This window comes from Callithrix jacchus, chromosome X, assembly GCF_049354715.1.
Source record: "Callithrix jacchus isolate 240 chromosome X, calJac240_pri, whole genome shotgun sequence".
Classification (NCBI taxonomy): domain Eukaryota; kingdom Metazoa; phylum Chordata; class Mammalia; order Primates; family Cebidae; genus Callithrix; species Callithrix jacchus.
The window spans coordinates 42,381,312-42,394,418 of NC_133524.1; the positions used below are offsets into that span (position 1 = coordinate 42,381,312).

Genomic DNA, 13,107 nt, shown 5'->3' on the forward strand with positions numbered 1-13,107 from the left:
GTGTGTATGTATTTTTTTTAGAGATGGGGTTTCACCATGTTGGCCAGCCTGGTCTTGAACCCATGGCCTCAAGTGATGCACTCACCTTGGCCTCCCAAAGTGCAGGGATTATAAGCATGAGTCACTGTGCCTGGTCATTTTTTTAAAAGGCTTTGTAAATGGTATTTTAAGAAACATTTTGCAATACTAAAAATTTCAAACACATATAAGGATATAGTGTAATGGAACTCAGATATCTACAATCCAGCTTTGACAATCATGAGTAATAGCTTATTTTATTTTTTATTATTAAAAAAAATTTTTTTTAACACAGAGTCTTACTCTGTTACCCAAGTTGGAGTGCGGTGGCATGATCTTGGCTCACGGCAACCTCCGCCCCCCCCCAGGTTTAAGCGATTCTCCTATCTCAGTCTTCCAAATAGCTTCAATTACAGGCACCCGCCACAAGGTCTGGCTAATTTTTTTGTTTTTTTAGTAGAGACAGGGTTTCATCATATTGGCCAGGCTGGTCTCAAAATCCTGACCTCAGGAAATCTGCCTGCCTTGGCCTCCCAAATTTCTGGGATTAGAGGCATAAGCCAATGCACCCAGCCTTATTTTATTTATACTCCGTTATCCTAGATTATCTTGAAATAAATCCAAGAATATAGTTTTCTTCTGAAATTCCTTTAAAATCTATAGGTTCCCTCTCTCTCCTCTTTCTTTTCTTACAAATCACTTGTTGAAGAAACTGGTTGTTTGTCCTTTAGTTTTTGTAGTCTGGATTTTTCTGACTGTGTCCCTGTGGTATCTTTAGTATGTCCCTCTGTGCTTTGTATTTCCTGCAAATAGGTAATAAAATCTAGAGGCCTAATCAGATCCAGTGTTTTGTGTGTGTGTGTGCAAGAATACTTTATAATATTGTGGTGTTGCAAGTGGTGTTATGTATGGTACCTTTTAAAAGTTTTATTTTCTGTTTGGGGCTTATAAATATAATTGATTTTCATATACTGATTTTACATCAGCAACCTTTCTAAACCTTGCTACTAATTCTAATTGTTTATCTACAGATTCCTTTGAATTCTACACACAGAATCATATCATCTGGAAATTCTTTCCCTTTCTAATGTTAGTTGTAGGTTTACTATACATGTCCTTTATCAGGTTACTTAACTTTCAGGTTAAGTACTTAACTATCAGGTTACTTAACATGTCCTTTATCAGGTTACTCCCTTCAGTTTTTGAGAGCTTAATCATGATTGGGTTTTTAATTTTACCAAATGCTTTTACTGCATCTATTGATATGACTATGTGGATTCTCTTCTTTAGTCTGTTAATATAGTGGATTGGTTGACTGGTTTTCAAAGGCTGAACCAGCCATGCAGTCCCAGTAGAAACTCCATTGGCTCATAATATATTATCTTTATAATACATTGCTGGATTCAATCTGCTAATATTTTGCTGAGGATTTTTACATCTGTGTTCATGACAGATACTGGTATGTAGTTTTTTTCTCTTGAATTGCCTTAACTGAATTTTGTTATCAGGGTAACGCTGACATCACAAAATGATTTGGGAAGCGTTATTTTCTATCTTCTTAAAGAAGCTGCCTTCTATGTTTCTTATTTGCTCTTGTTCACTGAAGTTTTTATGTATTTATTTTTGGTTGGGGGAAAGACATTTATTGGAAAATACTGTGAACTCTCAGAAACAGTATATCCATCTCCATATATTCCCTGTGTGGCATACAGAGGAGGCTGATGAAGGCTTGCTTTGGGGATTCTTCTGGTGCAAGTCAACATGTGCTGTTAGTCAGAACTAAGAGGCATAGGATCTTTGGAAACAAACAGAATTGAGAAATTTTTTGACAGGTTAAGAGTCAAAATCATGACCTTGTGAAGCTTATGTTACAATGTAGAGAGTATCTTATAATAAATGTTTTTAAGCTTAAAACATGTTAAAATAACATGTTCCCAGGAAAAGTTTGTGGCATAGTCTAATGTGCTGTGATGACAGAGGAATGAAACTGATTTTTACCAGACACTTGGGAAATAAACATGATCTCTTTTAGCACAGTAAGTGCACAGAAACCATGCTAAGATTAAGGTCAACGTGGAGGAAATTTCAAACACATGCTTAATAATTTATTGATGGCCTTATCTTGTAGCAAGACAAGGGGAGGGATGACAGAGTCAGGAACCTAAAATATATCAAAGGACTAGATTGATGTGCCTAGAGTAAGGCATTTGGGTTCAAAAAAACTGATTCTCATCTACAAAATGTGAAGAATGTGACTTGGTAGCAATACATTTGAACAAAGCTTGGAGGGGGTCTGGCTGATACAGTTGTTTAAAATCTTTCTTGTTAGTACTGCATGCCCACTGACATCCTAGAGACCAATTCAGTTTCCAAGCAAAGGAAAATTGATCTTTCTTTTTTGCCAAAAATAGCTTCCTATACTCCCAAAGTCCTACTCAGGTCTTGGGGTACACACTGCCCAGTGGGCCTCTTTCTTATCCTATTTAGAATCTCTTTCTCCCTCTATATATTTTGCAACTTTAAAAGTTAACTTTTTTGGCAATATACTGAACATATTCAAAGTATACAACTTCATCAGTTTTGCTATCTGTACACATCCCATAAAACTATCACTACAATCAAGAAAAACATATTCATAGCCAGGTGTGGTGGCTCACACATGTAATCCCAACACTTTGGGAGGCCAAGGTGGGCGGATCACTTGAGGTCAGGAGTTTAAGACCAGCCTGGCCAACGTGGTAAAACCGTTTCTACTAAAAATACAAAAAGTTAGCCAGGTCTGGTGGCAGGCACCTGTAATCCCAGCTTCTTAGGAGGCTGAGGCAGGAAGATCACTTGAACCCGGGAGGCGGAGGTTGCAGTGAGCTGAGATTGTGCCACTGCACTCCAGCCTGGGTGACAGAACAAGACTCTGTCTCCAAAAAAAGAAAAACACTTTCATTACCCACAGAATTTCCTCATGCCCCTCTGTAATTCCTTCCTCCCTCTACCACCATCCCTAGGCAACTGTCATTATAGATTAGTTTGCATTTTCCAGAAGTTTATGTAAATGGACTCATACAGCATATTCTCTTTTTTGCCTGGCTTCTTTCACTCAGCATAATGAACTTGTGTTTCATATTACTGCATATATCAATAGTTCGATCCTTTTTATTGAGGAGTGGCATTCCATTATATGGATCTATCGTAATTTATTGACCTGTTTACTTATTGATGAAACTTCAAAAAATTTTAGCCATTCTAATAGGTGTGTGACCACTGAGATTTTAATTTTGTTACTGTGTTTCCCCCCGGATGTTCCTTTGATTCTTTTTCAAATCTGCTATGTCCTTAAAATTTATTTCTGTTCTCTAAAGATATTTTACAAGCTTATTATTGATTTTGAAAAACCTGGGCTAGGTGTGGTAGTGCACGCTTGTAATCATAGCACTTTGGGAATCTAAGGTGGAAGGATCACTTGAGTCCAGGAATGGGAGACCAGCCTGGGCAACATAGTGAGACCTCGTCTCTACAAAAAAAAAAAAAGAAAAAGAAAAAGATTAGCTGGGTGTGGTGGTACGTGCCTGTTGTCCCAGCTACTGGGAAGGCTGAGGTGGGAGGATTGCTTGGGCCCAGGAGGTCCTTGGGCCCAGGCTGCAGTGAGCCGTGATCATGCCACTGCACTCCAGCCTGGATGACAGCATAAGATCTTGCCTCAAAAACAAACCAATCAACCTGGTAAGCTTAATTTAAAAATCTTTGTAGGTTTGGGTTTGTTTCTGCTATCTGTCATTTCTGTTGGGTCTTACTTGTTTCCTTCTGTGCCTGACAATTTTGACTTGCTGGCTACTGCCCCGGAAAAAGTTTATGTCTGGGGGATAGGATGAAGTCAGTGGGAGTTAGGATAAAAGTGTTTGCCTTCAGAGACTTTCTTTTTGTTTATACCATATATCTGAAACTATTAGTAAAGAAAGGGGAAACTTCAAATCAAGTACATGGCTTCAGCTCCCCTGGCTGCCCCAGGCTATGTGTACCTGGGTGCAAATCCATTCATGGTGGACTGGTGGCCACAATTCTTTCAGGGGAAGTTTGTTCCCAGTTTCCTCATCCTTTACTTTGTTCGGTGACAAGGCAGCTTTCTCTATAGTCCCCTGGTGTTGAAGGGTAATAAGGGTATGCTTATTTGCTTCCTTTTAGTTTGGCAGGATTGCCTTTTGCACTCCTAACAATGAGGAGGGTCTTCTAACAGATTCCCTAACTTGTAAGGCCTTAGATCTTAACCATGGTTCTCTGGCACAGAAGTGTTCAGTAATGACAAATGCCCTGTTTGCAAAATGGGCCATTTGGTAACTTTGATATTCCATTTATCATTCTGATTAAAGGCTTTCATATAAAAATTGGGCACTGAGGCTGGGCGTGGTGGCTCACACCTGTAATCCCAACACTTTGGGAGGTTGAGGCGGGTGGATCACCAGGTCAGGAGTTTGAGACCAGTCTGGCCAACATGGTGAAACCCTGTTTCTACTAAAAATACAAAAATTAGCTGGCTATGGTAGTGGGCACCTGTAATCCCAGATACTCGGGAAGCAGAGGTTACAATGAGCTGAGATGGCGCCATTGCATTCCAGCGTGGGGGACAGGGCGAGACTCTCTCATAAAAACAAAAGAAAACAAAACAAAACAAAACAAAAATAATTGGTTGCTGGTTTAGAACTCCTGACCTCAAATGATCCACCTGCCTTGGTGTTCCAAAGTGCTAGGATTACAGGTGTGAGCCACCGTACTTGGCCCAATACCTTTGCAGCTATTCAGTGCTTTCAAGGTCATTTTAAAAAACATATTTTCTGCAGCACTTTTCTTTTTTCTTCATCAAGAGGATTTATCCAAATAATCTCATCTACCATTACAGGAAATAGGAAGCAAATCTCCTTTTTACACTGCCATCTCTCAGGAATCCTCCAAAGGACTCAGAGTTCTAGAGATTGGCGAAATATTTATATACATGATCTGACTAGGCAGAAGAGGTGTGGAATCTACACAATTATTTTCAGTAAATGCCCATAATATATGGTAACATTAAAGAAGACATTTTGTAAAATGTAAATATCATAAGAATATAATGGCATCATCATCACAGCAACTTAGAGATTGTTTTCCTCCTGTTTATGCTTAAACTGTTTCTTGAAGATCAGATTGAAAGATAATGCCAGATGGAAGGCTGCTGCTTCTCCATTTGGGCCCACATTTCCTTATGCATAAAATGATGGTATCTGAAGTCCTCATCAGCTCCAGCATTCTAAATTTAATACTATTTTTGGGGGAAACATGAGATAGCTGAAAGAGGTAATCAAGCAAAAGAGATTAACTGAGAAATCTCTTAACTAGTGAAGAAAATGGATAAAGCCAGGTAGAAATTTCTATGGACTCAATGTCTTTGGTCTGGGTTCAAGTATTTTAGGTGGAACTGGAAGAATGCTTAATGACTGTTATTTTTTGCCACATGAAACAAAACTCAGACATTATCTCTTTTACGCTAGCAATAATCTGGTCTATTGCCCAAGTACCAACAAAGGTAAAACTGTCAATATTTTCCAAAAGACAGTTCAACTAAGGAAACTGTAACAGTAATAGCAGAAATAGATTTTATAAAAATATATAGTGATCTGTGACTCCTCTTCTCTCAGTTAAAAACCGTGCCTAAAACCCCTAACTTTAGCTTGCTTTAGGGCTTAAACTTTCTAGCAGAAAAAGTATTTTTAAAGGACTGGCAAGGTAAAGAACAAAGCTTCTGACTACCCTTTTCTTCTAACGGTGAAACGCATTTTATCTTCAAATATCCTGAGTGACACTGAAGCCTGAAGCACAGCACCTACATTTTGTTGCTGGTGGTGGGGTGGGATGGGAATGAAAGCATGTAGAAGAGCAAGGAGAAGGTACATTTTTTTTTCAATGCCATTCTAAAAGTATTGCAACAGCATAAAGGGGTGAGTGGAGGGCTCTGCTGTGAGACCATGACTTGGCTCAGGGCTGGTCATCCAACCTTTTTCCAGACCTTCTTTTCTTTGTGTGTAAAATGAAGCCCTAACTCTGTAACTAGGATCTCACCAGATACTGAAGATAAGGAATTCTTGGATGACTAATTTAAATTTTGTTTGGCTCATAAAAGGAGTATATCAAATAGGTTTTACACTCTAAAATAATATAAAATTGGAAAATAGATGGTCAGGGCTTTGTTTTTATTATCAAACAAAGCAAAACACACAGAAAAACATACCATTCCTGAAGTTCAGGAGAAGGAATGAGACCTGCAGTTCCGTTTTTGGAGTTTTCCAGTTTACCCTGCCACCAATTATGATCATCCTTACTAATAATCTGGATGATGTCACCAACTCTGAATCGAATGCCAGCTTCTTTGCAGGGGATGAGGTCATCCTTGGCTGGATCATATTCAAATTGAGCTCTTACATAGATCTATAAAACAGAAGTTTGTAAGAAAGGATGCCATAGTGGTGTGAAAGAAAAGTTAGCTCTAATGTCATAATCACACACCAACACTTACAATACAAACAGGACATCAGATGGTGAAAGCAAACACGATGCATGGAAATACGGCACAAAAAACTTCTACTACTAGAAACAATGTACTAGTAATCTTTGATGTGGTATAGCTTTAAAATTTTGCTGTTTTTATTGGAAGAAACACTTGAAATATCTGCTTAATAAAAATAAAGACTTAATTTAAGCTTTTACTATAACAGAATAGGCCTATAATTATAGAAAAGTATGCTCGCCCTTTTTAAAACCTGTATTGGTGATGCTGGCATTATGAATAAGTTGTCATGACTGTGTGGCAGCCTTTAAGCCCAATACTAGCAGTCAGGATATGGTTTAACCCTAAAGCAGCACACGATATAACACTAGCAAGGACTCTGGGTTGGTATCTTGCTGTAAAATATGACAACCGGCAGTGTGTCAGTGTGTCTACACACTGCTGATAAACTTAAGTGTAACTCAAACATTTTTTTTTTAAATTAAAAAAATAGCTTTTTTTCTTTTAAATTTAGGTTTTAGGTTTGTATTTTACTCTTCTGAGAGAATAAAAATGAATTTGAACCCTAGCTTCCCCAGTGTAACACTTCAAATCAGCATAGAGCTTCAAGATATGCATAGTTCAAGGCTCTGAGTTTTATGATATGTGAATTTACTTAGGAAATAGATTAGCATTCAAGGGTTTATTATATGGCAGCATTTTATGAATTATTTGATTTTTAAATGCTTTAAAATAAGGTACTTCATAGCCAATGTTCCATCAGTTATACAGTCTTAAGACAAAATTATGGGTAAATTCTATCAGGTACTAATTTATACTTATCTTAACAGTAAATCTGATTATTTTTAATACCATATTTCAAGATAAAAATCCCATAAAAATTCTATCTCTTGAAATTAAAATTGAATATTTATGTTTAAGTCACTGTAAAACCAACCTGAAGGTTTTGGAACCACTGCGTGATTATTTTTTGGTATTTTCAGCAATCCAGCTTATAAAATTAACAAGTCTCTGCATTTGCACTTAAAATCGATACCTTTAAAGTGCTGGCAATTTGAAAGTTACTTGCCAGTGTTAGGCAGCACTTAACTTTTAATGTTTGAACTAGCACAGTTATATCAGGATGTAAAGCCAAGGTAATTTATATTCTTTTCTTATTTTTCGTTGAAAATAGCTTTTAGAAATACACATGCAAATACAAATTTAAGAAAAAGCTTTCAACTTCAGAAAACTTGTGCTTAAAAATGTTCATCAGCAGGTGCTTTTTAGTTATTCTTACAATTCTCAGAATTTTATAACCTTTAAAATTCTTTTGCATGTCAGAGGCAGGCCCATAGGCCCCCTGGAGGCTGAATTCTTAACCATTAATATAAAATTATCAGGTTGAAATTACAATAACCATCACAGCTACAAAGATGTGAGGAAAAATTCTTCATAAAGAATTAGTCATGTGTAATGTGTTAAAATGAAATGGTACAAGCTCTCAATGCTCAAATGTTATGGTCCAAAATGCAGACATTATGGGATGGAAAGGGTTAATAAAGGATTGGCTATTAGCAGCTTAGTTTAGAGAAGTTTCTATAGAGGATATCTATTCACCTGTCGTCCTTTTGGTTGGGTAGTTGATGGCAAGTCCTGTAGAATAAAGCCAACCCAGGAGAAAAATTTTCATTTACTTTTCAAGAGTACAAAGTAATTTGTGTGTTCTGTTACAATATGGTTAAAAAATGAGCTAGATTTAAGTTGTAAAGAGATAATATACATTATTCCATTTCTCAGAAATGTTGAGTTATCAAAAAAATCAAACCCAGGCCATTTAGCAGCAAGCTGAAGAAAGCAGGTAAGTTTAAGCAGAGAGAAAATGTGTTCTTAAGAAACAACTCAGCATCTTCAACACAAAAGCCACTGCAAGTTAAATAGCCTATTAAAAAAACCCCAAAATAAAAGGAGCTGTTGCCCTTTTCAACTTAGTCACTGCAACCATTTAGATTTTGAAAAATTCAATGGCTATATGGCTTTTCACCATCTTAAAAGTATTAAATGTTAACTGTTACAAATGAATTCCTTTGGTAGCCTATTTTAAAGTTGAAAATAAAGTCATAGACAATTTTCTTTCATAATTTCTCTTACTGATATACTTAGAATATCATTCCATTTGAGATGATCTCTAAATTATTTACAATTTTACCTGATAAAAAAGTTGATATATTCTCAAAGGGCAAATTAAAAGTCAAGATAGAAGAATACTGCTGCATTATTAGAACTCTCAATAATTTTAACTAGGTGATAAACAGCAGTATTAGCAACCAAAATATTGCCAACCTGCACCTGTTAAGTGCTTCCATTTGTTTAAATAAGTGAAAAACAATTCTTTCTATATTCCAAAATGGATAGTTCTGAAAAAATTTAAAACTCCATGTTCAAGTCCAATATAAAGTACTTTGTGTTAAAGATGTGATAACAGCGTGGCTTAAGTGCAGTTTGAAGCCAGTTCTTTTTGCTTTTCATATCCAGGCAAGGCTTATAATTCACAAAAATATGTGCACGTACCACAATAACAGAGGGCACACCAATTCGTAAACTTAGATAGCGGAAACTATAACATGTTGCTGATATCACTCAGAGTAGAAAACTACAAAGCCCAAGAATACCCAAATGCCTACTCTAAAAAATTCTTACATTTATCTTTTTCAAAATAAAAAATATTTAGAAGTTTAAACAAATTTCCATTTACATCCTTTGCATAGGTTTGAGGAAAGTCATACATATGAGTGGGGTGGCATAGAAATATTTTTAGAATGACCAAAGCAGTTTTGAACTACATTTCCTCAAATTTAACTACTGAAGGGGCTTTTTAATGAGAAGGAAGTGTTGAAAAAGATTTTCCAGGAGTAAAGTGCATTGTAGCTGTAGTAGCCTTGTATATCAGCAGAAGACACTATTTCCACTGAACACATGTAACTAGAACACTCATGGCAGGTGAGCACCAACAAAATTGTCACACTTTGTTGTGTGGAGCTAAAGTTCTTACCGAAACAGAATTGTTAGTGCTGCTATGACCATTAGCTGGGGACTGTCTGGAAGTGGAGGGGGAATCTCTCTGAAATAAGACACAAGGTTCATTAACACAGAACACCAGCACAGAAACACAGAGATATTTATATCAACAGTTACAACCACAGTCTGACAACCATTTCCTTTGAGGTTTGAGCAGTATAAGTGCCATACTGACTTGCTTGCATGATTTCACAGAAGTATGAAAAAAATTTTGCAGTTCGAAGATTCACATATTGTAAGTGATGACTGTGTCATTCATTAATCAATTCTTTCCTATCTCTAACATTGTATAACCTTTTCTTTCTTTTAATGAGACCCAGAAGAGTGACTTGATATTAAAACCCTGTCAAGTATAAGATGACAAAATATTACTATAAAGTTTTTGTGCCGAAGATCCCAAGTGTCTAATTTTTATTAAAAATTAGGTTTGAAAAATATTTAATAATTTTTAGTACCTCACTGTCAAGAATTACTGACTCGGCCGGGCGCGGTGGCTCAAGCCTGTAATCCCAGCACTTTGGGAGGTCGAGGCGGGTGGATCACGAGGTCAGGAGATCGAGACCATCCTGGTCAACATGGTGAAACCCCGTCTCTACTAAAAAATATACAAAAAATTAGCTGGGCATGGTGGCGCGTGCCTGTAATCCCAGCTACTCAGGAGGCTGAGGCAGGAGAATTGCCTGAACCCAGGAGGCGGAGGTTGCCGTGAGCCGAGATCACGCCATTGCACTCCAGCCTGGGTAACAAGCGCGAAACTCCGTCCCCCCCCCAAAAAAAAAAGAAGAGAAACAAACCTAAGATTTCACATGTTATAACCACCTCAGAATCTTTCTATTATAGAATAAATATTATTACTAGTAAGGGTAAAAGAGATACACATCAGAGAAGAAATTTTTTTAAGATCATTTTAGTAATTTATTAAAACAATAGTCTCAAGCTTAAAACAATATTACACTTCCAGCAAAGATCCTAGGAGCCACAGCCACTCTTTCTATATCCAGGCTCCTCCATCGCTTGCTCTCTCTACTATTCTACACACTCAAAATATTTTCCAGGCTCCATTTCCTGACTGTCCAAATCAACTTTAACGATAAGAACAAGGAAAGGAAGGAAATAAGTACTTTTTAATTTTTGCTTTTGTAGAGTTCTTTTAAGCCTTAGAAATGTACATGTCTCTTTAAAAGACATTTTTTTTTTCCCTAGATGATTTAAGAGCATTTCTATAACCTGTCAGCCTTAAAGGTAATGAGATCCCTTAGAAGAGCATTCTCATATGTTAGTGAGCAAGGCTGATCTCCAGGTGCCACCCACAGAGACTCAAGTCAGTAGGGCCAGGGGTCTACTCTTTAACCAAGGGCCTCGGAGATGCAGTTGCAGGTGGTCAGAGAGCCTTCTTTGTTTGTTTGTTTTTTTTTGCAAGTGTTGCCCTAGCTGGGAAGAGTCCAACCACAAGCTTGAATTCTCCCGGGGAACAGGAGGGCCAAAAAGGGTAGAGGTGGAGCTAGAAGACAAGTATTATTTTTTCTACTATTCAAAGGCAAAGAAGGTAAGAGGGATTCTTCTTACTCAAGAACATAGAATTTACATGCATGATACTGGTTCCACCCCAAACTACTTCAACCACTTAAAAAACAAAAGAAAAACTTATGTTATATTAATAACTAACAGTACCTTCTGGTTAGCCAAAAAGACAAAAATCAATTGTATTTACTACATTTCTTCAACAGATGAGAAATGGTATGAGGACATCTGTAATTCTAGAACATTAAAATTATTTACATAAAATGTTAAGTGTGACATTCTTTGTTTCTCAGCAACATTTATGTTCTAGGTAACAAATTTCAATACTCTGAATCCTGGAACTGAAACAATTCTGTATTTCCTTTTGAAATATACTATTAATTGAAGTTCCATAAAAAGCCACCAAGAGGAGCTCAAGACCCATTATAACGGATACCTCAATTGTCGTGGCTCACCAAAAATATGTTTGACAAAACTACACATTTTAATATGTATCTTGAATAGGTTTTAAAAAAATATGAAGCCTCTGATTTTTCTTATGAAATTTATACCATCACTAGAGACTAGATGTATTACAACTTCTCTCTCAGATTCTCCTAAGTACAAATCCAATAAGTTACCTGTCAGTCTTAAAAATTAACTTTAGGAAATGTGTACTTCATAGTGATGCACACATTCTTAGAAGATGTACATGAAAGAACAAGCTTCAATAAATAACACTCTAGCTGAACGTGCAATGACCAAAGGATGATAGCATTTATGCCCATGTATAGATCCAATATAAAAAGAATAGATTTTTGAATCTCATTTAATAACCAACATGAAACTGAATAATATAGGTTGGAAGAACTATAATTTCTATAGGATAAACCTATTTTAAGAAAGAAACTTTGGGGCTACATTACTCTAGAAAACTTACTTGTTTACAAATCACATACCATTCTAAATTTAAACAATTTTACAAAGGGTTGCAAAATCCTATTTCCCTCTAGTGAAGTCAATTATCAATTCATCGCAGACTTAACTTCCATCTAGAGACCTGTCACAATTATATGAACAACTCTATCTCAACAGAAATCGATTACTTCTCAGATTCTTGGAAAGAAGAACTATCTATGTGATTTCTTAACAAGGGAAGTGAATGAACTTCCTGGAAATATTATTGCAATTATAGCCTTTAGTTTTTTCCCTCACAGACTCCGTTTTTTCCTTATTAAGCCATATGTCATTATTTGAAACTTCTCTACATTTTGCTCAGATTTCAGCCTGCAAAAAGTTCAAGTGCTGAGGGGATCCACATGGAAGCAGGGCTGAGTAGGTGAATGGGACCTACTCTGTTCCGTTATCTTTGTTGTAAAATTGGTGTGCAGTGATCTAACAGCACAGGCAGAAACAATTTCCCAGAAAGCAAAAACATTCAGCCATCAGCAGACAGTTAGTTAAGAATTGAGAGGAGATGGGGAATGGTTTGTTAGAGTCATTACCTCACAGGACGAAGACTGAGTGCGGTAACTTGGCACAATCTTGAAGGTAATACTCCCCCGCATTTCCCTCTGGTGAGAAAAAAAAGAAGTTTTCTTACAAATAAATAAGTACATAAAACCAAGTAAGAAGCTACTCAAAATATGTGGGGACAATTAGTATAAGCCATCTGAGAGCACAGAGCAGGAAAACGAAACCTAGTCATGAAGCAGGGACTGCTAGCATTCACAGTCGAGGAAATTCCTGGGAAAAGCCCAGCAAAGTCAAGGCCGATTGCCTGGCTCATACAGCAATGGTCTCACAGATCTTTCATGGTTACCTTTTTATAAACGTGAATACAAAACTTTCTAAGTGACATGCCTTTCAAAAGTGAATATACATTGAATTAGACAACAGACTAGGTAATTACATGAAAATTATATCGAGTATGCCACATAATGATGGTGTACCCCATAAAATTTGCTTTTTTAAAAAATTTTTCTAGAATTTTTATTTATTTA

General features: G+C 36.7%; 1 protein-coding gene across 37 annotated transcripts in view; it reads right to left on the reverse strand.

Annotated features, from left to right (window-relative positions):
• Nucleotides 1-13,107, reverse strand: part of CASK (calcium/calmodulin dependent serine protein kinase) — a 437,686-nt gene that overhangs the window by 30,897 nt on the left and 393,682 nt on the right. For 13 of the 37 annotated variants that reach the window (XM_054251061.2, XM_008989167.5, XM_054251060.2 and 10 more), the window contains 4 exons: nucleotides 12,610-12,678; nucleotides 9,579-9,647; nucleotides 8,147-8,182; nucleotides 6,272-6,468 (listed from right to left, as the gene is read on the reverse strand). In XM_054251061.2, the coding sequence (XP_054107036.1) occupies nucleotides 6,272-6,468; nucleotides 8,147-8,182; nucleotides 9,579-9,647; nucleotides 12,610-12,678 (371 nt within the window). The remainder of the gene's footprint in view (nucleotides 1-6,271; nucleotides 6,469-8,146; nucleotides 8,183-9,578; nucleotides 9,648-12,609; nucleotides 12,679-13,107) is intronic. The other 24 variants (XM_078364094.1, XM_002762805.6, XM_078364081.1 and 21 more) reach the window with 3 other exon arrangements.